We start from the raw sequence: 25,270 nt of genomic DNA on the forward strand, positions 1-25,270 counted from the left end.
TGCTAGGAGCTGCATCGAAGGGAAGCTTTGAACCTACTACTTATGAAAGAAATTCAAACTTGTGAATAAGTTTATACCTTTCCATTATCAGTATCAATGTTTCTAACAGGTCCTGTGAACCATTTCCTTGCATCCAACACCCACCAAAGCATTATCAGACCCAAACCTACACTCAAAGCAACAGGTGCATAATTGAATGTATCCCAACTAATTGGGTAGTAAGTGGGAAGGAGGAAGACTGAACAGGTATAACAAATCCACATGAAGGCAACAAAGCAAATTGGCCTTCTTGCTTTCCCCAAATAAAATGGCCCAGGTTTGAAGTTCTTCTCGGCCATTACCATTCTTGCAAAGATTGGAACTGCATATCCTCCTACCCATCCAATTGTGCATATGGAAGTTATTGCAGTGAAGACTACATTAACTTTCAGGATTGGAAGTCCAAGGAGAATGCTGATGGCAGCACAGAGCCAAACTGCATTGGAAGGAACTTTGTGTTTTGGGTGCAATTTTTGCCATACCGATGAAAATGGAATCCCTTTGTCTCTTGATAGAGCATATACCTGAAAATACCCTAAACCATAAACAACTTTTTTGGCGGTGCCAGACCAAACAGATTACTTTTGTAAATCTAGGATTAAGGTGCTGTTCTCAGCAAGTGAAGGTATAACTGCTATTTTAGGAGTAAAAATGAAAAGTCTATTTACCACTCTGGCAGCACTAGTAGTAATTGAAAGCCCGCCAAAGAAGAATGAACCCCAAATGATGAACAGTAAAATGATTGCTCCAGCGGAACTATTGTACCTCCCATGAAAAGCATCGTAGAGTATTTGAGCTGGCACAAACGTCCCAGCAGTCTCATTGGTCGGATCATATAGGTAGCTAAAATCCTGAGTGAAAAGTTGCAGAAAAGTATCAGTTTAATAATATTCCAACTACAAAAAGCACTTACAACAATCAATTTATGCTTTAGTCAAATTCCATGAAAGATTGTCATACCAGAAAAAGAAAAACTGCACAAAGACTGAGGGAAGGATTGCCAGAATAAAGAATACAATGATTATTTTCACTGCTTGGGGTTGAAATGGTTAGTGCAAACTCTAAAAACTCTACTAGTTTCTGCCATCGCATCGGCAGACTATGGAACTACAGAAGTCTACTACACATGTGAAATTAATTTTTCACTATGGACAAATTAACATTTGACTTCATTTTGTGCACTTTCAAAACAGAGGAATGAAGTGCACACTAATTAGCAGAGGCCTTAAAAGTAATTTGGGTTCTCAAATAGGTGCCCGCTCTACCAGAATTGCACTAAAATTAGGCTTTGCGTCATACCTGAATGCTGAAAGTAAGGGCCAAGATGTATGCCCACCCAAACACCGATATGATACCAATGCTAGATAGAATAGCAATAGGACCATTCTTGTCTGCACCTTTGGTTTCTTCTGTCAGATGTGCTGCAGCATCATATCCATATAATGAATACTGACTAACAAGAAATGATAGAATCACTGCATAAGGCTTGCTTGATATCCCAGTTCTCTCAGGGGCCACGTTGAAATTTGTGAACACATATGATGCAGACTGTGTAGTCAGTGCTACAAGGGGAAGCATTATCACAATAACCGTCCCCCCAATGACCTGCCAAACAAAAAATTGCGAGCAATATTTTATATCAGAGAGAATTATAATCCACGTGGCTGCTTTAGTCCACGGTAGATAAAGCGAAATTGAATGAACAAGTAATGTAAATGAGGCATACTGCAAATATATATATGGAAGGCAGGTTGGAAATATTGAAATGGGTTCAATGTTCATAGCGCCTTTTTGTTCTCCATCTATGTGCATTTTCTGAGTGCTTTCTGAACAGGCCTTGAATTAGTTGATGATTAACTATTAATTACACCCACGCATCGTGCATGATATATGATACTTAAGGTAAGTAAACATATTTTACACACACCTGCCTAGGGAGGAAGTGTTGAGGTTCAGCAATTGAAACCAATGTAGTTTCTCTTTTGTAAATGTGGTTTATATATACATATGTAGATGTATCCTAATTTGGACCCACTGCATTTGGCTTGGAATGAAAAAACCAAAGGAACATATCTACAGGGCTTGTTTGGAAGTTTGATCATATTCATATATCAGTTTTCTAAATTTTCTCTTCATCCACATAGTAGGGAGTATGAACTTTCTGTACATGTACAAAAACAACACGCTTAATGGGAATATGTAAACCCTCCATAGAGTTTATTCATAAAGGTAGAATTAGCACCTTTTGACATTAACATAGTATCAAACATGGTACAAAATAGTGACTTAAAACAGAATCATAAGATACCACTTTCCCACAAAAAACTATAAAAAAGCAGGCAAGAAACCAAAAGATGATTTTACCTGCCACCATATTGATATTATGTCAATAAACGCAATAACTTCTAGAGCAAATGTGTTGAGAAATGCCCATATAAGAGTGAGGCCAATGTACATGCATAAGAACAACCATTTTGGTGCAAGATAGCCTCCATCCTTATTTGTTCCAGTGCACAATAAAATGATACTTTGCAGTGTTTGTGATCCTGCATACGCCTTTCAAATCAAGTCTAAAGTGTTTAGGTCAAAATTCAACATATATACACATATCACTAATTTCTTCTTTCAAAATGAAAAGATTAGTACCTGAGTACCGATGCCGGCAATGAGCCCTATGCTCTCAAGCCAAGCACAGCACCATGATGCCAATGGACCCCATTTGGGGCCAGCTAAATGGGCAGCCCAGAAGTAAAGAGAACCTGTAGTCTGTTTCACAAAGAGGAAGTAAGTTGTCTGGGACTTAAAAACTTTTCAGTAATGAAAGGCGTCTCTTGCTAAGTTGCTATATTCCTAAGAGAGCAAAGTCAACAACTTAATTTACTGCCTCTGAAAGAGCAACCAAAATATGGCTGGAATAAAAATTTATTATATTCATCTTGTAGCAGGGAATTATTTCCATTCTCCCGCAACTGATCATAGTGCAATATTCTCACTCAAAACATACATTATAAGCAGGAAACAAATTGTTCTAGTATGATAATCCTCTTAACATGTTTCTTAATTAAACTAATAATTCATTTTCGTCATATTAAACGTGCTTATTCGATAATGAACAATGGTTAGAATTTGAATCGCAGAATGGGATGAAAGAAATCTCCATCTCCATGGTAGTATATTGAGAGTAAATGTAGGATAGGCGAACACATACTCGACAATATATAAAAAATGAATTAGAAGTGAGAAGTGGCAAACCGGGAAAGAGGAGCAGATCTCTGCCATGGCAATTCCTACAAACCAGGTGAAAAATGATACCACCACCCATCCCCACACAAGGCTTGCAGGACCTGCATATGCAAGGCTTGAACCATACAAGGGAGTAATTCCAGTGAAAAGTGTCATCGTGGAGAATGATATTGCAAGAGTTTTGAACAGAGTCTGCGGAAAATGAAGTATCCAATCCACAAAGCTCAAGTTAATATGATAATAAAACATAACATGAAATCAAATAAAAAATTACCTACCATCTCTCTTCTGAGTTCTTGCTTGTAACCAAGCTCATTAAGGCGCTTTTCTCCTGAATCCATCTCTTGGATTCTTGATGCATCTGCTTGGTTGTGTACCATTTTAGCTCAAAATTAAATTAGCAGCTTATAAATATGCAACTGGATTTTATACAACAAAGAAAGAGAGAGAGAGAGAGAGAGACTCAAGCAAAGTAGCGTAAACCTTGTATTCAATGCCACTTCAGTTTTTTTTTAAAGGTTTACAAGACTTTAGGCGATGATGCACGTAAGCTACAGTTGCCATGTTTGAAAATTCGTCATTAAACAATTCAACATGAAAATAACGGCCCAATTTTAAATTTTCTCATGCTCTCCCCATTCCTCAGCTCACATTCACATTTCTATTCTCTGTGTCTCCCTCTGTACTCATCATCCTACACCCCCTACCCCCGTCTGACTTTTCCAATTTTCCATTCCTCAAACAGGTCAATCATTTTCTTTCTCCTTAATACTTATTGGGTTTACTGTTTTATTGGATGTCATGTCTGAACAAAATTACTTGACTTTGTCCGAGCAAAACTATTTGACTGCTTCTACATTTTCTGTCAAAAGTTTGACATTTTTGTTTATGGAAATAAAAACAAATGTAACCCAACCAACCAGAGAGAGAGAGAGAGAGAGAGAGAGAGAGGTTCAATGACAATGGGGGCAAGAAAATTAGATACTTTCTTCTCATTGAATATACTGGGAAATATTTAAATGGAATGGGGATCTAGATGCGTACAGTATCTTCCTGTGGGAGGTGGGCTTTGGAATTTTGAAATTTTCTATGCAGAAAGTCGCACAAGCAAAGTCAAGCATTGCGCAAAGTTTAATAATATAAATATACAATAGCATTGCATTGCATGGCTTGCTTCCTTGCCGCCCCTATTTCAACGCCTAGATATATGCTTCCAACTTTATTCAATCCTTCTCATGATATTCTCGTCTTTTTGCGTTTTTTTTTTAATAAAAAAAATCTGCTGATCCAATCTGCTTGCGATAAACCAATCAAATCATTCCAAGTATATTTCATGCTTTTTGGTGTCTAGGCATTTGAAACATTCAATCTTTAGTTTTTCTCATGTACTTGATTCCAAGAAAAATCTGTGATTGGTTTTGATTTGATGATAACTTTTTTTCTATGTTTCAATACTTTTTAATTGAATAAAAAAATTTATCTTCCCATCCAATCCAATGCATGAACCCCTCTGCCTTCTTCGGCCATTGTTTGGCTCTCTGAGTTTTCTGAGTTTTGGGGAGGACACAAGAAGGGAGGATGGGGGTAAAAAACTTACTGAGTTTGGGAGAGGACTTGAGAAGGGAAAGATGGGTGAAAAACCAAGAGGACGTTTGCTACTTCTACACATCGCACCGTGCTGCCGTACCAGCAATGACATTGAGATAGTAGAAGGGGAAACGGCAATGGCTCTCTGTGGTCTTGTGGTTCCTTGTTGGTCCATGCCTTGGAGACTAGAAATAAAGGGAAGACCGCATTACTTTCATTGTGGTTTCAACTTTCACAATATCACTTTGATCTCTTTCAAAGTAAGTTGAAGACAAATATTACTTGAGCTTACGCAGAGGCAAGAATAGTAAAGTAATCATGATGGAAGAAAGTGCAGTGATATTATGTCAAAGGTGCAGCATCGAAGGAATGAAGTACTTGTTCTAGCATTATTCTTGTATTGGAGTTAAGAGGACTCTCTGGTTTGTCTGAGTGAGTGATATTGACGAGGTATAGCTTCTTTGAGGCCACAAATGCAGCCGAAAAGATCCTCTTCATCCCTCCTCTTGTGCTATCAACCTCATACTCGAACTCGTATACTTGTAGGCCACCCTGGCCTGGTCTCTCTGCAAATCCAATAACCACAGCATCTTTTGTACTTTCCTGTGTATGAACAGAGAGGTTTAACAAGACAATTATAAATTTTAATATTTTGAAAATAAGAGAAGTGAAACTTTTCATAATAAAGAAAAAAGGAAAAAACTTATACTGCAAGCTCATTTCGGTGATATTCATCCGAAGTTGTGATGACACAATTGGGAATATCAGAACATTATTATACTGAGGTTGCACATACATAACTTATAATATTCCTTCAATCAAAACTTCCAACTTCAATCAGCCTTTCAGTGATAAAAGATAGCAGCAGCAACCAATAATCTCAGGTCATAATAAAATGGGCTCATCCAAATTACAACAAACAATTCATGTGGCGTATTAGACGCTTAAGAAGAATATACTAGTACTACAGACCAGTCGGGTCATATCGTTCAGAAGAGAAGAAGTAAAATTTCAGTCATCTGTGACTATCTTTAACTTATTTACTTTGATATAAGGCCACTGTCTTGAACCTACATTACATACAAGCATACATGAATTCATGGTTGCATGCACAAGCTATTTTCTGTTGGCAATGTATTTTAAAGGATTATGCAGAAAAAGTTTAATAGAAGCTTGTGCTAGTAAGAAATAAAGAAATCTAGTGATAATTATGTCTGCAAGCATGTAGCTGTAATGTTCTTTGTAATCATCTTTGTCTTTCTGACTTTGATTTGTAGATCATTCACGAAGGAGATGTACTTGACTGAACTAAGTAAAACATGTGTTGGTAAATTGCTACTGAACTTTAGCAGTTATGTAATCACTTCACTTCTTTCCTCATAAACTTCTTGTTCAAATTTTACCATTAAGCAGCCATTCCCTTTAATTTGATCCCCTTTTTAAATATTGCAGCCATGTTGTCTACACGGGATTGTTACCACAACAGCAATGCTATTAACAACATTATTTGGTACAAAGTCCTGTTACTTTTTATATTGCTGTTGTTTTGCTTACTCATGTCCGTTGCTCTTTCTATTTGCCAGTCCACAGTTCCATACATACATGCATACAAATTATATTAGCGTACTTTCACACATTGACCCGGGGGAAGAATTCCGAGATCTGCCACTGTCAGCAAGTGGTATACTATAAACCAACATATAAACTGTTCTTAGATTAACAAAGAAACAAATTTGGTTTACTGAAATGCCTAACTTAACTGAATTCCATGGCAACTCTGCATCCTTAAACACATCCCACCCCACCCCCAAAAAAAATATTTGTTTTCTTCATATAGCAAATCATTTTCTGCGCCTAGCCCTAGTTTGCTAAGAACAAGAAAGATATTCTCCTAGTGAACCAAGCATAAAAGATACAAAAGGCCACAATAGGCATGATCTTTATCCTCAAACAAAATGCCGCAGTCTAATTTTAAAAAAACAGAAAGAAAACTAAATGCTGGCATTGGTGGTTTGTGCATTGATGCAAATTTTCTTTGAACCAAAATTCCCACTTATATATATATATATAAAAGGTGGATTCTAAGTTACTACCAACATCAATCATAAATCACCATCAGCAACTTCAGAGAAAAAGAAAATAATAATAATAGCAAACACACATTCAAGGGAAGCACTTTTCACCTTGCGCCTTTCAGCTTGTATAAGCTTATCAGCCACAAATTGAGGACTGCCAAACTCTCCAAGGCTCGTAAGACGAACCGGGTTCACTACAACACCAATATTGTTGCTTCCGTTATTTGCCTCTTCAAACAGAGCAGTTGCCCCTGCTTTTTCGACCTGCCCATCCATAAGCAGCCATTTTCATCCACACAAAATCCACTTATACTGACTGAAACTGAAAGCAATACATTAATAATCACACAGAGTGACAGAGAGCAATAAAAATACAAGCTTGAACTTTTGGTTCACCTTTATCCAAGAGGGGGCAGGAGGAGAGTGAAACCCTCCTTGGAATCTGTGTACCTCTGAAGCTCCAAGTCTTGAGCGAGAATGGCCTTTTGCAAGTTTGGCAAAAACCCATTTAAGAAAATAGCGACAATTGAGAGGCCGAGGTCTCTCTTGGTCAAACAAGGTGATGATGGTGTTTCTCTTGGAGGATGAAGATGAGTGTGTCTTTGGAACAAAGAAGCTCTGGGAATTGAATTTGAGAATTTCAAAGGATTGTGGTTTGAGAGCGTAAAGCAATTGCAAATGCACAAAGCCATCACTTCACTTTACCAGTGGACGAGATAATCCAAGAAGAAGACATCTTACATCTCACAAAAAGAAATTCCATATCGATATCGACCAACTTAAGTGGTGTCGTTTTGGAGGAAAGTCAATTCTGAAAATGGCGTCGTTTTGCCTCGTCTTTCGCGCTTCGCGTAGGTTTCTGAAAGTGAAACCTTCACTCTCTCTCTCCCGCACCCCATTCGCAGTATCTCCTTACCAACCAACCACCACCACCACCACCACCTCGAAAAATTCTAACCCTAACGCTTATCCCAACGGAACCCAGTTGGGCCCATTCACTCAGAGGCACCGTTGGACTCCCAGTTGCGTCGAATTTGATCTGAGACCCGTAGCCCACATCTCCAGCTCGTCTTCATCTACAGGCGCCAAGAAGGACGGAAATCAGGGCAGCAATGACGTCAAGGTTGAAGTTGAGGCTTCTTGGATCGACTTGTATTTGCCAAGACAAGCTCGCCCTTATGCGAAGCTCGCTCGCCTCGACAGGCCCATTGGCACTTGGTTGCTCGCTTGGCCTTGTATGTGGTAAGCGACTCTTACTTCAACTTTTTAAACTTTGGTCTCTCCACTGCGTTGTTTGGTTTGACGGAAAGTGAAGGAATGCTGGTCAATTTGTTTGAAGTTGAAGTTGTGTGAAAGACATAGTTGTTGGTGCAGGTCAATAACATTGGCTGCGAGCCCAGGACACCTTCCTGATATTAAGATGATGACACTATTTGGATGTGGGGCTCTGCTCTTAAGGGGCGCTGGATGCACCATAAACGATCTCCTTGACCGGGATATTGATACCATGGTAATGTCCACTGGCCTCTGCAGTTTATTTCATTCCCTGTTTTGTTTTCTTTCTTGTGGTTGTGAACTTGTGAGTGCCTTTCCTTTTAACTCCAGGTGGAACGTACAAAATTGCGGCCAGTTGCAAGTGGTCTTTTGACACCTTTTCAGGGGATTTGTTTTCTTGGATTTCAATTGCTTTTGGGTTTTGGAATTCTCCTTCAACTGAATAATTATAGGTTAGTTTACTTTGTATATCTGCCCTTGCATCAGTGGCTTTTTTAGTTAATAAATCTGGTTAAACCAATATTATCTGCAAGCACATGAACCTCTGTTTACTTAATTGGAATTGACAGCCGCGTTTTGGGGGCTTCATCATTGTTGCTAGTTTTCTCCTATCCTCTCATGAAGAGGTTGACATTCTGGGTAATCAAACCTCCGGTTTCTTAACATGCCCTCAAGTTTTCTTCTTTTTTTAACTTTGATATGAAACTTCATGACAGTTGACTAATTAATTGGTAAATGCTATCACGTTTGGTGCAGCCTCAAGCTTTTCTAGGTTTGACCTTTAATTGGGGAGCTTTATTAGGATGGGCTGCAGTTAAAGGAAGCATTGATCCAGCTATAGTGCTCCCATTGTACCTTTCTGGAGTTTGCTGGACACTTGTGTATGATACGATATACGCACATCAGGTAAAGCAAATATGTCACTGTAGTACTCACATGGTCAGAAGTTGTAGTTTCCAAGATTTGAGTGTGATGAAACTGTGGAATATGTAGGAATAAGAGAACTATTTCAATGCAATCCAACAAATTATGTTCCTGACTATACTTGCAGGACAAGGAAGATGATCTGAAAGTAGGTGTTAAGTCGACTGCATTGAGATTTGGTGATTCAACTAAGGAGTGGATTACTGGGTTTGGAATTATGTGCAGCAGCAGTCTTGCCCTCAGTGGATATAATGCTGAAATCGGTTTTGTTTCCTCCTTTATTTTTATTTTATTTTTGTTTTATTTTTATAATTTTTTCTTTTACTGTTATTGCAACTTCAATCCAATTCTTTTTCCTTCTGCCACATCCTCACACCAATCTTTCAACTATGGAGCAGGGTGGCCATACTATGCATTTTTGGGGGCTGCATCTGGACAATTAGCTTGGCAGATATGGACTGCTGACCTTTCATCCCGGGTTGATTGCAACAGAAAGTGCGTATTTTTCGTGATATGATCTTGATTTCAAGTAATCATAGAGATTAAATATGCGTATTGCATCAATGTTAATTTTGCCATACTGCATATTTCTCCAATCAAAGAGAAACAAAAAAGGTAAATATTGAAAAAAATATAAGTTGGAGGGTTTCATACACAAGGGAAGGAAAAGCTCATTTAGGTTTAGGATTTCTTTGCTTTGTTTTGCCTTGAACATGATCAGCTTGCCTCAGCATTTGCTCTTGTTTTGGTTCCAGATTTGTGTCGAACAAGTGGTTTGGTGCTATTATTTTCAGTGGAATCCTGTTTGGAAAACTTTTATCGTAGGGGTAAGGTTACTTTTGGAGTAGTTACTTCCAACGTTGGGGTACTCTATTTTGGGCTATGTCTTGAATCAAGTTTATATATGGGATAAGAAGAAGGTAGAGAGGAGTGCGAGCGAGAGAAAGCAAATTCTAAAAGAAGAGGATGAGATGGCCATGCCATTTAGTAAAAGCACCAATCTTTTGTCAAGGTCGTGACACTGTCTCCATCTCTGTGTCTGTTTGTTTTGGCTCTCCCCAGTTCACAGAGTGGAATTTGGATCCAACTTTTGGCAACCACCTTGATCTTTACGCGGTTCACAGAATAGTCAGTAATTCTACTTCATCAGAGAAGAATGACACAGTAGTTTTTTCTTTCCTTTTTTTGTCTTGATCTGGGTAATTTTGTTTTCTTTAATTGATCAGTAACTTCATTTATTGTTTTACTTTTAAGTATGAAATTATTGTTAATACGTATTGCAGTTCTTGGTATGTATGAAATTTGATTTACAACTTTGTAAGCTTCAAAACCTAAACTCATAATAGCGTGGAGATAATCCGGTTGCAAATTAGCATTTGTTGAGGTTAATTGCTATAAATAAATAAAAAAGAGAAGAGAAAGCTTTGGCTTTCTTGTTCAATAGCAGGGAAAAAGCCCATCTCAAAACTTACTGATATACACAAGGGAATTACATTATGTAGAGGGAAACTCTTTCCATGTATGTAATTTACATGAGGAAAAAAGCACGAGGATGATAAGCATATCGAAACTACACTTGCATACTAACGAGCTACTTAGATGCTACTGGGGAAGTTTTCTGTATAGCCACTTCTTTCGAGCTGCAACATCCATTGCCACAAACATCTTGGCTTTCTTATCATCTTCGAGAATTAGAGAAGCTTCCAAGAAGAGCTCATCATCCATGCCAGGTACAGTTTCAAGTGAAGCAACAATGCGTTCTATTGAGCAGCAGTCTTTGTCTTCTTCATCGCCAACCAACCCTTTTACTATATGTGGTTTCTCATCCAAGGGTTCTTGTATCTCCTCTTTGATGATTCTTTGAGCTCTTTTACTAGCTGAGGTGGATGAAGCTGCTGATTTTCGCTTCTTTTGCAGATCAGATATTTCATACTCCATGGCTGGGGAATCACCAAACATCATATTGATCCCCATTTTCTCCATTTTCCTACCGAAACAACTTGATCTTCCATCAGGGGCTCGGTTGCCGTATATTTTAGTCAAATCATTAAAGTTCTGTCCAAGATTCTACTTGCACATGCAACTGGATATGGATGCTCTTGCAAAATATCATATTTACATGAAAGAAACGCATGTCACCAAATCAGGAAAGTGTCTCCTGAACCCAAAGCTACTAAGGGTTCACTTCATGCAAAGGGATAGCATACTTTACCAACAAGTTCATTCAACATGCACACATACAAAACTTGCGGACGCATCATATTGCTTCCCTCCTCCAATGTTGAAGATGCTGTAGTTAGTACTAGAAATTGGAAACTCCTTTTGTCCTAGGCAGCAACTAGTGAGAAAAACACGCACCTTGATATTGTTTGCTGAGTTTCATCCCCTGCAAAACAAGTTCGTATTGAGAAAGTTTCTGACATCTAAAACATTTATAATAAATTCATTCCATTGCAATAATCAGAGAGTCGAGCAGAATACACCTATGGCATTGTGAGAAAGGGAGAGAGGGCCACGCACCAAGATTAACTCCCAGATCATCATCCATGTCATCCATAGTGTGACTCAAAGTACTCTCCCTTTTAAAATGGTCTCCATTTCCACATATCAAGTACAAATCATTGCAATTTGGGAGAGTTCGATTGCGGTATGATCGTACATCAGGGTGTTCCTGCACAAGAACATGTGACCTGTTAGCCTGCTATAGACATACAATTCTTATGCAAATCAACAATTCAACAAAAGACACAACTTGACATAAGCATCATCAGCAGTCACCATCTGTTGCATTTCATCCCAACTCTGATCAAGTAGAGTTTTCATGCCATTGAATTGTTTCCTCAAATTTATAAATAAATAAAAACGACTTTTCAAAACATTTTTGTCATGGTGGGAACCAAATTCTGCTCTGCACTTTGAAACCATATCAGTCCAGGCTAGTCTGCTGAATTTATAGTTAACCATACTTCGAATGCGAACTTGCTCCAACATTAGACCAATGAAATATCAATCCATTGGAGGTGTCCAATCAGTTCTCCACTGATAGCTATGGTTATACTTAACTGCTTTAGAAATAAAACAACAATTCATGTATGAGGAAAAATTTCTTTTTTTGATTCGTCAAATACATTGAAATTTCTTAATGAAAGACAAAAGCAATCACGTTGGTTATAACTAGCAAACCAGGCAGAGCTCAGACAGCCATGATATGTCACATGTCATGCCAACAAGCTCAAAGGTAATTGATGTGACATTACTTTTTATAAGCACATTTTAAGGAATAAACACATTGCAAACCCAGCAACACTATCAGAGACTGCAGTAATGTTTCCAGCATAAGCTTCACAAAAAAAAAAAAAAAAAACAAAGGAGGTGAATGCTTGGCACATTATTCATAATATAGGAAATGTAATTCATCACTTCAATTTCTTCCAATAGAATTTTCATAAAATCAATTACAAGCATTGGGATCGTGGTGGACTGTACAAAAATTTGTACCTAATAATCATGCCTAATAAGTTGTGTTAAAAATACAAAAAAATCGTGGATAAAGTTTGAAATGAACTTGGTTGATCGTGCTCAATAATCTTCACAGTCGGAGTCTGACGGCAAATCATCAAAGAAAGTAAGCAAAAAGTGAAGGTCATAATCCCATTTCAAAAATTCTTCCAGGTCAGGAATTGGACCCGGCACGTCGTAAAGAGCCATCTTTCTAACTGCCATTTGCACAACTGATGATGTTGTTGATGATCCTTTTAGTATTTCTTCATCTTCACGCCCTTCAACGTTACAAGATGGTGATGACGATCGAGATGACAAACAAATTTGCTTATTCTTCTTGCCAATATAGTTCTTCTTGCTTGTTTCTTGCGTCTCAAGTTTTTTTGGACAAGGAGAGTTTCTCTCCAGCATCCGAATCTCGTGCACTATTTCAACTTTCTTTTTCTTGGGTTTTTGGTTAACGGCTACATTAGTTTCTCCGGTGTCGGTAGAAGACTCCGTCTCATCCGGGTCCAATATCCGGATCCGAACCACCCTCAACCTTCCCTTCTTTTCTTCATGTTCTTGTTCTTGAGGCGCCGTCTTCCGGCCTCCGTGAGCTGTTGGCCTTAGGCTGTAATTGCTTTGGATTTTAGGGGATGAAGCTGTGCGTTTGGTGGTGGGAATACGGAGTTGGCGTTCATGTTCTTGCTGGGCTGCCGCCGCCTCTTGTTTTCTCCTCCGGCCGCTGCAATTACTTCGGGGTTTCGTGGACCAAACGGTGCGTTCGATGGCATTGTTGTCGGCGGGGTTGCTATTGGGAGCAGCGAGAGCAAGGACAATTCGTGGCATGGGGGTTTGTCTTGTTTTTCTTTTTCTGGACGAAGCAGAAGGACTTGAAGCCTCCATGATGATCGGTGTGTGCTTGATTCGCAAAGCAACTTTCAAGAATGAAGGGAAGTGAAATTACACTTGTTAGTTCACCACCAACATGTCTGAACTGAATTTATAGGGAAACTTTCCAAATGCAATAAGGAGAAAATAATATTTTGGCTTTCTAAATTCCACCTAGCTTCCTTGTGGGAAAAGGAAAGTAAATAACAAAATATTATTAACACAGTTTAATCTCTGCTTCTTTCGGGATACAAATAAAAGCAACTTCTCCTAGTAGGATACGGGGAAATCCAGTCACTAGTGAAGCCACCACTCTGACACTGACAAGCTCGCTCGCCTCGGCAGGTCCTCACCTCACCTCTTGTTTCTCTGTTACATTACATGGCGTCGTGTTTTTGTTTTGAAGGAGAATTCGGAGCAACCTTTGGCAATCAAGACATTAGTGAATAACTATTTAATGAATATTATAAATTGAAGAGAACAGGGAGAGGCACTATTTCTCGTGTTTTTTAACAGCCATGCGGTGGTTGTTAGTTGAAACCATTGATTATTCTCTCACATACATACGTATCGGAGGATGTTTATGTTATGTTGATACTACCAATTAACAATAGATTGAAGCGAGTTTGGAGTGTTTAGTACAACAAAAATGCCACCGTTCGTGAGAACTGATCAAAGCTGGTCATGAAAACTAACAAAACTGATCTCTAGCGAGCTAGAATATATATTACATATCTGTACGATATAATATATAAGAAATAGAGAGAGAATTCAAATCATGAAGAGTCTTTCACAAGTATTGTGGTTAAACGAAACGGAGGATGATATGGCCCTTGTTCGCGTGGAAATCCCTCCCAGAGTTCACTCTGCCGGTATTTGGACTGATGGTGGTGCTGTGTCCGGTGGGTGGAGACGGAAGTTCTACATTTCCAGTCCTCGAAAGGCAAATGGGTTTGGCTTTTTTCACCACCCAAATCCTTCATCACATTCTCAGGTGTTTTGGAATTCCCGTCTTTGTCTCTCAAATGCTGGTATGCTAACGTATCTATATATGTAAATTGCATGCAGGCAGGTTTGATCCTTAGTCCAGGGGTTCTTGGGAGTATCCCTTCTTACGCAAGATTCATGTTCAGCATTGTGAGTCAGAACGTAATTGGCACTCACACTGTTTGGGTGCTCAAAGAGGTACCTTCCGTACTTGGATCTACATTTTCCATTTTTCTTATCTTTGTTATATCTTCATTTTCAGTCTCACCAGCATTTGTCTTATTTTCTCCCACGGCTGGTTCATGTACAACCTCAGCCTCTGGTTCAGTTGCCTTCCGTAAATCTTCAGTGTTCTCCTTCACAACATTTCTGAATCCACCATTAACAAATGAATCAAGAAAATTAAATTAAAGAATTGGTGCCTTGACTGTTCGGGAATTCTATGTCTGCAGATCATTCAGAAATAATACTTTTTTGCATAGCCAAGATAATCAGACAAACAAGGATATTAAACTCATAGATTATTACTGCCAAATGCAGAGAAAACTTATCCACTATTCTTCATCACATGCATAGACGCACAACAGTAAAAACAAATTGCAAATTAATAACTAAACCAGTAAACATAAATCAAATACGAATTAGAATCACCTAAAAAAAACACCAAAATTCCCACAAGAAAGAAAATTGAACTAAACTTCCAGGGTTTTGAACACCAGATATTCATAGGCAGGGCGAATGAGCCCACAATGTCATTACAAATCACATTGAGTTTCTTAAGTTACCTGCCACTGAGAAGAGGCTAAAAGCAGCCTTGGACAAATTGACTTCAGATATTCATTCATAGGCAGAATCAGGTGTCATCTGCTTCAAGTAATTTGTTATTTTCAGAGTTTAGTACTAACCAGGTAGCAGATGACAAAGTTTTCATCTCAGTAGATCCAATTAAATGATTTTTTGTACCCTCAAAATAAAATTCCACCATGCAGTCCGGAAATGACACAAAGATTTCAACAAAAAATATCTCTCGAGGATTCTAAAAGTTCATCCCCCAAAAAAAAAAAAAAACATGAGAGTCTAGATGGTCCAAGATATTCTAACCAACCAAATTGACTCATGTCAGTTGTATCTAGTCAAGAACAGAATGTTCTAGGTACATAGAGCCTAGTTTATGCTAAATCGTGAAATATCAGATGCTATTCAACATAATCAAATCAAAGATGCAAAAATGCTTACCATGAATGAAGTCTACAGCACAACAAGTATCACTCAGTGATGGTGCAAAGCAGTAATCTCTTGTAGGAATCACCAGATGGTTACTTCCGCGGCACCACCAAAAGTTTAATGGTTAGATTAGAGCCCAAAAAATAACGTAAAAACAAAACAAAACAAAACAAAACAAAAATGTAGAAGTTCTAGTCAAGTATAGACATGACCCAAGTCAATTTTAATCCAGAGCATTCACGTATTAATACATACAATAGTATGTCAAAGCACCAGCTAATCCTGTCAGATATTTATGCCATTTTGGGAATGCTTCTTCTACTGAGAAGCACTTTTGTTAGAAGCACAACAAACTTCTACTAAAAAACCAAGTGACTCCTGAAAATGCACTTGCAAGCACTTCCTGGGGAAAGCACATAAAGCACTAACTTAGAAGCACTTGTAACCTTTTCTATCAAGCATTGCCAAAAGCCCTTTTGCCTATCAGAAAGTATTTTTAGCACTTATAAAGGCATTGCCACACAGGCCCTAAATATGTCATTCAAAATATATATACATATATAAACTCTGAGCAGCAAAAATATTTCATTTGAAGGAAAAATGTATTGGTTTATCTCCAACCATGCAACCATGCAAACTCTGAGAATGCAAATCTGGGAAACCACTAACATGATATAAAGACGTTGGAACCAAAGTCCTGTATGGCTCATTAAGTGTGATGACTCCATCGAACTCCACATGCAAACTCAATAAATTTCTTTCATTTAATATAGTTAACTGCATCGCATTTACATCTAGAATTAACTGAGATCAAAACAAAACATAAACAAAAATTGCAAATTAATTCACAGCTGCAGAAAAAGGATAAACACCCACATTAAAAATATATATAAATAAAAGAAAAGGATAAAAAGATTCCAGTCACTTTCACAAGCTATCAAATCGAAATCAGACATCAAAATGAACTAGACACCTAAACAAATTATATATATATATATATATATATATATAACAAACAAATATAAGCATAAACGGGCTTGATAAAATTATATTTGTACCTCATCGACCTTGTCCCACCACAGAAACTCAGCCTAAAGCTTATTCCCAATGACATTGTAAAGCAGAGTCGGGTAAAACAGCACATGAGCCCCTGCACCAATAAACCTGTTTCCGAACCAAGAGTGCTTCTGCTACCAAAATTGTATTTCCAGGGCATGAATTCCCTTCTTCCACACCTACCAACTTAACTCAATGATTGTTTTCTACTTGGTTTGAGACTTTGAGCTTAGTAGAAGAACCCAATTCCAGGTAAGCACGGAAAAAGCCATAAAAACAGGTGAGCATTGTCTTTTGTTCAACTTCAAAATGCAATTCTACTCACATGCTTAACTAACTCCTCATCTCCGGATTTCTTCAGGATCTCAGCTATACTGTCAACATAAGGAGCTTTCAGCTGAATTCCTTTCTTTAGCATTAGCCTTGCCAGCTTTGTAGCCTCCACTAAATGCCTTTGTTCACAAAGGCCCGCTAAAAGAATTGAGTAAGTATCAGAGTCAATGGAAGACAAGCATTCCATCTTCTCAAGTTCATCAAACAAACAAATTCCATCTATCACCCGTCCTTCCAAACAAATCTTTTTTAACATAATGCTACACACCAAGCTATTTGGTTTCACCCCACTATCAAGCATCATCCTCAAGACCTTCTCTGCCTCTTCAGGTTTTCTAACTCTTGCCAAAGACACAACAAGAGAGCTATAGCAATCACTATATGTAACACTACGTCCCGCAACAACTCTATCAATCAGTTTATAAGCCTCTTCAACTTGATCCTCCACACAAAAACTCTTAATTAGAGCACTCACCGTAACGCGACTTGGGGCACATCCACAAGCTTCCATTCGGTCCAAAATAACCAACGCCTCCTTCGACCGACCCTTGTCACAAAGCTTTTGAATCACAGACGTATATGTTACTACATTAGGGCTACAATCCCACCTTCCTTCTCCATCTCAGTCAATAACTCCAAAGCTCTCTCCATTTTATCAGACCTACAAAACCCATCAAGAAGTGCCGAGTACACCACAGCATTAGGCAAACAACCATGTCCCTTCATAACCTTAAACAACCCACAAGCATCATCTAACCGACCCACCTTACAAAACCCATTAATCATTACCATGTACGTGATCAAATCGGGCAAAAGATCCACCAAGCCCATCTCTTTCACCAAACTTTCAGCCATATTCATATCACCTTTATCGCAAAACAACCTTATAACAACATTATACACAGTAGTATCTGGACGCAAACCAAAATCCGGTATTTTCCTTAATACCCTCAAAGCTTCATCGGCCAGCTTAGCTTCTTTACATAAATTAAAGACAACCTTAAATGCCTTAAGACTAACAAAGCGCCCTTCAATTCTATAAGCTTCCAAAACATCAAAAATCACACTTGGGTTTAGCTTAATCTCACACAGTTCACAAGCTTTGCTGTACATAAAATAGCTATGCCTATAACTGGAGTGAAGACCAGCCCATATGAAAAACCTAAGACCCATTTGGGATTGGCTAGGATAGCATCTCTTTAAGACCTGGCTTACACATTTGGAGTCCAATTGGACATTGATTGATGAAAGGGTTTTCTCAATGTCGCCACCATTTTCCTGCAGCCGATTGTAGACTATCTCCCCATCTGAGGCAGAAGAGAACCGCAAGATTGAGAATTTGTGACTTTTGAGGCCAACTGAGGAAGACATGAACCGAGAGATTGAAGAAAGGGTCATCATTTTAAGGAAATTTCAAAGGTTTGATCCAAATATGACTAAACCCTAAATGCTGCAAGGGGCCGTGGACTCCTCGTCACGCAAACAGGGCTGCCGATGCGCGGCTGCTTTAGGGGTGCGAAGCGGAGGATAAGCGACGAAATTTTGAGCGTTGTGAGCGCCACAAACATCTAAATTACGGGAGGGATTCGAACTCGGTGCAGAGTGGGGAGATTAAAGTAAGCCAAATTGAATTTGAGATGGGTAATTTGAGTCATTTTATTTGAATTTGTTGGTATTGGGCTGCATTGGAACAATTTGTTTATTTTAATAGTATTCCCCAAAAAAAAAACAATTTTTTATTTTACCCCACACTATTCACACACATAAAATTTTAGTGAAATTTAAATTTATTCACTACTCCAATCACGTATTCCTAAATTACTCCCACCAACATAAATTCATCGCACACATTTTATATTGAGTTCATTACAGTCTAGTATTATGTGGTTACACCTTTAAGATATGTTAATTCATAGAGATTTTCTATTTAAATCTCACATTTCTCTTAGTTCATCCCATGTTCTAAATTCACCCCAACTTTTAATTTAAATTTTCACAATTTCTAAGTAAATCTCACTATCTTTCCAAACTACCCTTAAATACACTCCAAGCTGAAAAAATAAGAAATAAAAGAGATTTTCTATTTAAACCCACAACCTACCTTTAGAGGCAGAAACTAGACAGTGCCCAAAATTGTGGGGCACAAAAATATGGTTTTTTAGCCTATATATTTACATTTAATAAAAAATAAACCCAAAACCGTTAGCGTCCTACAAGGAAGTAGACATAATCATTAATCATGGCAGGCAGGCAGCACAAACCTCTTTGAGATTCTCTAGGAAACTAAATATAAATTATATAATATAATATTTCAAAAAACAAAAATTAATGAAACTAAACATATGGAAACAAAGAGTTCTTAACCAAAAAAAAAAAAAACCAAACAAACGTTTTTAACTTAACCAAAAAAAAGACCTGGCAGTGGCAGCAACACACATTGCTTTAGCAATTTGAAGGTCTTTTCTTTGTGACATTCTTTTTTATAAATAGATGTATAATAAGATTTTTGTAAGAGACATCTTTGTTAACTTATTTTTCTTTTTATTTGATTTAGCAAAAAACTCAACAGAGATTCTTGTTCTTCACAATTGGAAATTTGAAGTTTCGAGTTGAAGAAAATATGCCCAAAATCCAAATTTTATTATTCTTTGTTCATTAGTTTTATTGTTATTGTTCGTGTTTTTATAAAAATTAAAAAATGGTACCTAATAAAATTAATTTGTTAATAATAAAAAATTTGTAATTTTAGTTTTTAATTTGTCTAAAAGGGCACTCTCTAGAAATTTGCCCTGGGCCTTAGAAAACCCAGGACCGGCTCTATTTAGAGGAGAAAATATGTTCTGAGCATGAGAAATAGTAAGTATTAAATTAATTTTTTGATGATATTTCAGAGTCTTATTCATTATCTGTTTTCAAGTGCATAAACATACAATTTAACTCTTAAGTCCGCAAGCTTAGCCCATTCATGTTTACACTGAAAAACTTCACGTGGCTTGTTTGACATTTGAATAATTGTCCTTGAAAGAATTCCTTCAAGTTTCGAACTGATATAAATTGTTGTTGCTTCCTATTCTTCCTTGAGTTTTGCAGTGCATTGGTTCGTTGTGGCAGCATTCTTATTCGTGCATGTATTAATCTTTTATACTCAAAGTAATTTGTTTTCTGAATCTAAATTGGAAAATTATTTCAAGAGTTAATGATGATTGACGTAGCTCATACATATGATTTATAACTGAATGAAAGATGGTACCTTCTCAAGAGTATAGAAAAAGTGCCTAAAGTTACTGTTATACTGGTTTCATTGTTTAATCGCGCAATACATTCATCATGCGTTATTTGAGCTTACTTTTTATTTGTTAATTAAAGGTGTCCTTTCACTTGGTAAACTATGCTTAGAGATGACTTACTTCCTTGCAGGCAGAAAACTCTTGGCTAGCATACACATTGCTGCAAATGTGACTTGGTCCAAGGGCAGTTATGTGGAGATTGCATATACACGAGGTAAGTTCTTTCTTGAGTTACCTGTTCAAAGTAACTTTTTTTTGTTATTATTTTAATGCTTCAATTCTTACCAAAAACATGCAATGAATGAAAGGTTGTACATGTACCTTGAGAACAACTGACAAGACCTCAGAAGCATGTCATTAGCTTAATGTTTATTCGAAGAACTAGTGTTGCAATTTTATATAAGAGCTATGGCGGTTTTGGGTTTGCTGGATCACTAGACGTTAATCATGGCAATGGGACAAAAGGGATGAATAATGATTTTGAAAAATATACTGGTAATTCAGGTGAGACCACATCTGATCAGTCTATTGCTCTATGACAACAAGCAAGTCAAGATTTTGATAGCAACACAGGTCATTTCAGTTATCATGGAAGGAATGAATTTCAGTTCAAAGAACATAATATAGAAGAGTTTGTATTTTTCTAAAATTTAATTTGAAGAGTTGTGGGGTGTGTGGGGTGTGTGTATAGATGTACTAAGGTCTGTCCTGCCACACTGGGCCCATTATTCTAGGGAGCCCCAAATTTTTTTATTATAATAAGTGTTATATTATATTATTATAAATTGATTCAATATTTTTCCATAATTTTTAGGAATATGATATTGAGATGAATATGAAATTTTGGAACAAAGGATCCATGACGAGAATTTTAAAAGAAATTCTTTGATATTGGCTTGACTTGCATTCTTGAAATTCTTTGACTTGTTGGTATGGTATCCATAGTTGGACATTTGTTTTCATTATTTAGGAATATGGAAGACATTGCTCAAAGTCTAAAAATATTTTCAAATAAATACTTTCTCAAAAAACCCAATGCTTAGTTGATAAAACAAGAAGTATACTAGTATTAGTGATTAATGTGTGTAGGGCACACTTTAGATTTTCGCCCTGGGCCTTTGAAAACTCATGACCGGCCCTGACTAGGGTTAAGTATTAAGTTGGATGACCTTTTTTTGTCTTTTTACACAATAATAAAACTTACAGCTTAATTATTTAAGTATTGAGGTGAACTAAGAGAAGTGTGGGGTTTAAAAATAGAATTTCTAATTCATATCTTCTCAATTTTAACCATCACATATCTCGGTCTTTTAAATTTGTTACAATGTGGTTCCGCCATTAGAGTTTTCGACAGATCTCTTTGTTAGTTGCCACCCCCCTCTCCTCCGGATTTCCCTTTGTTGTCGAGAGACCACCCCATAGAGCCCTACCCCTTCCTCCCACATTATGTTTTTCACCCACAAACCCTCAAACCCACCCACATATGCAAACAAAGTTTGAAATTCTTTTTTCTTTCCAATTTGTTGGTTTTTGAATTTGCAAAGAGAGAGATGAAGACCGGCAGATCTCGCCGGAAAGCCCCGACTAACAGCGGCAACAAGGTTTGTAGGATGGAGAGAGAGTGGTCGGTGAGCTGGGTTATGGGTTCATTGTAGGCTAGGGTTCTGGGTTCTTTGTTCTTTTAGATTTTGTTTCTCTTTTAAATGCTGGGATTGGACCTTGTTCTTCTATACATTATATGAAAAATTCCTCTAAGGCAATTAGAGATGTGTTTTCCATCTGTCGAAGAAAATCGCGATTTTTTTTTGGGTTCTAGGTTCTTTTGGAGGAAGGGAGCACTAGGGTGGAAGTTGGTTGCTATTGGCTATCCAATAGAAAAACCATGTTTGTGAAAACATCTAGGATCGGACCTTGTAAATCCTTTCCATCTAATTCAATATATATAAGGTTGTTGTTATTGACTATCCAATAAAACACTAAAGAATTTGAAGGATTATCAAAAAGTTGAAGGACTTGAAGAGAGGTGGAAGAGTTAATAAAGGAGAGAGAGAGAGAGAGAGAGAGAGAGAGAGAGAGAGAGAGAGTTAAATTATTATTATTTTGGATGTGGAACTCACAGTGCCACGTAGGCAACTACCAGAGAGATGTGACGGAAACCCTAACAGCAAAACTGATCAGTGCATAATTGTATATAATTTTGTATCCTTTTAGCTTATGATTTCATTATGTTTTTTTAGTTAAATTTGTGATTTTAATCTCTTTTGTGTTTGTTTCAATGTATTAAGCTATGAGACTCATTTAATGCATTTTGGAGTCAAGTTAACTCAAAAGTGTGTCTGCAGATTAGTCAACTTCGCGGATTAAACTGTACATGCTCAAGAAGAACCAGCTAATGGGCCATACACCATTGGAAAGATGTTGAAGTCTAGTTTCTGGAATATTTTACGGTTTACGATTTCGAGTCTTCCAAAGGAAGTTATTCAAGTTTTGGCACCTTAAGGTGAAAATCAACAGCACCTGCGTTACTGTGCCAAAAATGATATTTGAAGGCCTTTCTGATTTTTCCTTGAGCTGGGCTACATATGATTGGAAAGATAAGACAAAGAGCTTCAAGATCCATATTTTCCAGAATTTTATGAATGAAGGAACAAGCCCAAAATGAGCCTACAAGCAAACTGCAATGTATTGTTATGCATGACATATACATGAGCTAATTGTTTTTTATGGGGAAATTAGGTAAAGTTGGTGAAGTGGGTGTTGTAGGTAGAAGCAATACTCAATTCAAATTCTGACTTCTCTTAAGCCTATAAATAGTGAGGTTCCCCAAGCTTTCAAACACACCCCAAGTGGGGAGTTCTCAAACACCTCTCTAGAGCTTATCTCCCATCTCTTCCTCAAAATATCTTCTCAAACACACCCCAAGGGGGAGGGGGGGAGCTCTCAAACACCTCTCTAGAGCTCCTTTCCCTTCTCTTCCTCAAATTCTCTAAGTTCTCAAACACACCCCAAGGGCGGGAGCTCTCAAACACTTGTTTAGAGCTCCTCTCCCTTCTCTCCCTCAAATTCTTTTAGTTTTTCTTTTAAGTTCTCAATTGTTTTAACAAAACCCTTTTACTAAATTTTCCTTTATGTTTTTCTTACTTGTAATTTATTTTTCATTATCATGTAATTTCTTATTTTAAGTTTTCAAGTTTTCAAGTTTCAATTACGGTTCTTGTTCTTATTCATTATGCTTATAAGTTAATATGCTTGTTTGAATGATTGATCACCATTAAAACTTGTATGTTATCTATCTTGGTTGAAATTAAGAGTAGACACCATATGCTTTAATTTGAATTGAACTATGAATAGGAAGAGTATGTATGGACATTCGACAACATGGATTAAATGCATGCGTGATTGTTTAAAACATTCTTCCATGCTTAATGGATTTCTAATGCTTAATTTAGGTTCAACAACAAGGATCTAATTAGGGAATTAGGAATACAAGCTAGACACCATGGCTTAATCATACTTTAGCTAGAATCAATCTAAGAATCTGAATTGAACTTGTTAACTTATTTGCTTGAGTTTGTTTCTTTTCTTTCTTTCTTGTTGTATGTTCTCTTCTTTTTTGTTTTCTGTTTTATGTAGAGAATAAAATTGAATCAAGTTATCATCAATCCTTGTGGGATCGACCTCACACTTATATATGTTGTACTACCAAACGGCTCGTGCACTTACAAGTATCATAAGTTAAGGATGTAGTTAGATCAATTTTGGCGCAGCTGATCCGACAACAACAGGAACCACATTGTAACAAATTTAGAAGACCAGATTATGTGATTGTTAAAATTGGGAAAATAAAGACTAACATGTCTTAAGGGTGTAACCATATGGTACTAAACTGTAATTAACCCTTTTATATTCACACTCAATCACTTATTATTCAAATAACATACTCAACTTTCATTTTGACCCAAACAAACCTATTTTAAACTCATTTTCGCTCATTGTGTATTCAAATCCCGCATAATTTCTTCCTCAACTCATTTTCAAAAACCCCATTGCTCTATCACTTTCCAAACCCTAAGGCTGACCCCATCAGTTCTACGACAATACACTAAATACCTCTCACATATACAATACAACTTTATCAAATGATAATGATGCATTACGTAGCTACCTACCGAATTTTGAATTGTTTGTCGGTGATGTTTCATCGAATCATAATGATGCATTCAATGTCTGTTTAATATTGTAGTAGCTTTTTACCAAATTTTGAATAGTTTTTCGGTGTTTATATAAGATTTGAGTAGCTACTACAATTACAATGAAACTGCAATTGAGAGGCCTTAGTAAGCTAGATGATTTATGAGCCTCGACGTTTTCATGGAAATAATCTACTGTCTTTTTTTTTTATTAAAGTAGCAAATGGGATTTATAAAAGCTCCATAATTGATATTGAACATGTTGAATTATATATATATTTTTAAGAAAAGTATATATCTTCTATAACAAATTTCATGGCACGAAAAACAAACTACCTTTATTTTACGTATCTACAATCTAGCTAGCAAAGCAATAAGAGCTAGAAAGCATATGCATTGCAATTTCACTAACATAGACTAAATATATAACTAAAACCATAAGTATCTCAATTTTCATAGATTTATAATCTCTTCAGTATCAAGGGCCAATGTATTCGTATTGGGTACATGTTCTTCAGTCATTGGGCCATCTCTCATGGTAAGGGCCATACGTCAAATTATAGCAATATGGCTTGGATGGAGCCCCCAATGCATATATAGGGCCAGACGAAATATCAATCTAGTCCATATATTGGGTGGAATAGCAGTCCACCTTTTGCCTGGATTGAAAATTGGT

General features: G+C 37.2%; 5 protein-coding genes across 7 annotated transcripts; 1 reads left to right on the top strand and 4 right to left on the bottom strand.

The window, feature by feature from the left end:
• Positions 1-40: 40 nt before the first annotated feature.
• Positions 41-4,912, bottom strand: LOC103327037 (amino-acid permease BAT1 homolog). Its single transcript, XM_008229310.3, has 7 exons — positions 3,561-4,912; positions 3,292-3,474; positions 2,686-2,805; positions 2,404-2,595; positions 1,339-1,644; positions 708-890; positions 41-563 (listed from the first exon to the last, which is right to left on the bottom strand). The coding sequence occupies exons 1-7, from the start codon at positions 3,660-3,662 to the stop codon at positions 72-74; spliced, it is 1,578 nt and encodes a 525-aa protein (XP_008227532.2). The 5' UTR covers positions 3,663-4,912; the 3' UTR covers positions 41-71.
• A 149-nt stretch (positions 4,913-5,061) lies between these two features.
• On the bottom strand, positions 5,062-7,636 carry LOC103327040 (Photosystem II reaction center PsbP family protein). The gene is given in 4 exon segments (XM_008229313.3): positions 5,062-5,472; positions 7,053-7,208; positions 7,341-7,354; positions 7,357-7,636. Coding segments are annotated over 4 exon segments (711 nt in total). The 3' UTR covers positions 5,062-5,211.
• A 125-nt stretch (positions 7,637-7,761) lies between these two features.
• On the top strand, positions 7,762-10,456 carry LOC103327039 (4-hydroxybenzoate polyprenyltransferase, mitochondrial-like). Of its 3 annotated transcripts, none has more exons than XM_089048258.1 (8): positions 7,762-8,186; positions 8,319-8,454; positions 8,550-8,671; positions 8,789-8,858; positions 8,976-9,125; positions 9,271-9,638; positions 9,899-9,970; positions 10,061-10,456. In XM_089048258.1, exons 1-7 carry the CDS (start codon positions 7,762-7,764, stop codon positions 9,966-9,968), a joined length of 1,341 nt encoding a protein of 446 aa, XP_088904384.1. In that variant the 3' UTR covers positions 9,969-9,970; positions 10,061-10,456. The 3 variants fall into 3 exon arrangements, with proteins under 3 accessions (XP_088904384.1, XP_008227533.2, XP_088904383.1); XM_008229311.3 differs by having other exon boundaries at positions 9,271-9,406; positions 9,542-9,638; positions 9,899-10,456; XM_089048257.1 differs by having other exon boundaries at positions 9,899-10,456.
• Positions 10,457-12,495: 2,039 nt separating this feature from the next.
• Positions 12,496-14,036, bottom strand: LOC148919269 (uncharacterized). Its single transcript, XM_089049011.1, has one exon. The coding sequence runs from the start codon at positions 13,530-13,532 to the stop codon at positions 12,723-12,725; it is 810 nt and encodes a 269-aa protein (XP_088905137.1). The 5' UTR covers positions 13,533-14,036; the 3' UTR covers positions 12,496-12,722.
• A 61-nt stretch (positions 14,037-14,097) lies between these two features.
• On the bottom strand, positions 14,098-18,776 carry LOC103327042 (pentatricopeptide repeat-containing protein At5g47360-like). The gene is given in 3 exon segments (XM_008229318.3): positions 14,098-14,873; positions 16,787-17,720; positions 17,723-18,776. Coding segments are annotated over 2 exon segments (1,428 nt in total). The 5' UTR covers positions 18,519-18,776; the 3' UTR covers positions 14,098-14,873; positions 16,787-17,088.
• Between the last annotated feature and the right edge of the window lie 6,494 nt (positions 18,777-25,270).

This window comes from Prunus mume, linkage group LG3, assembly GCF_029339155.1.
Source record: "Prunus mume cultivar Tortuosa linkage group LG3, ASM2933915v1, whole genome shotgun sequence".
Lineage (NCBI taxonomy): Eukaryota > Viridiplantae > Streptophyta > Magnoliopsida > Rosales > Rosaceae > Prunus > Prunus mume.

Bases quoted from the DNA above. Each gene is read 5' to 3' on its own strand.
- LOC103327037 (XM_008229310.3), bottom strand. From the start codon at position 3,662: ATGGTACACAACCAAGCAGATGCATCAAGAATCCAAGAGATGGATTCA. The intron at 3,475-3,560 runs GTAGGTAATTTT...CATTTTCCGCAG, and splicing joins AAGAACTCAGAAGAGAGATG to ACTCTGTTCAAAACTCTTGC. The intron at 2,596-2,685 runs GTACTAATCTTT...TTGATTTGAAAG, and splicing joins TTGCCGGCATCGGTACTCAG to GCGTATGCAGGATCACAAAC.
- LOC103327039 (XM_089048257.1), top strand. From the start codon at position 7,762: ATGGCGTCGTTTTGCCTCGTCTTTCGCGCTTCGCGTAGGTTTCTGAAA. The intron at 9,126-9,270 runs GTAAAGCAAATA...CTATACTTGCAG, and splicing joins ATACGATATACGCACATCAG to GACAAGGAAGATGATCTGAA. The intron at 9,639-9,898 runs GTGCGTATTTTT...TTTTGGTTCCAG, and splicing joins CGGGTTGATTGCAACAGAAA to ATTTGTGTCGAACAAGTGGT.
- LOC148919269 (XM_089049011.1), bottom strand. From the start codon at position 13,532: ATGGAGGCTTCAAGTCCTTCTGCTTCGTCCAGAAAAAGAAAAACAAGA.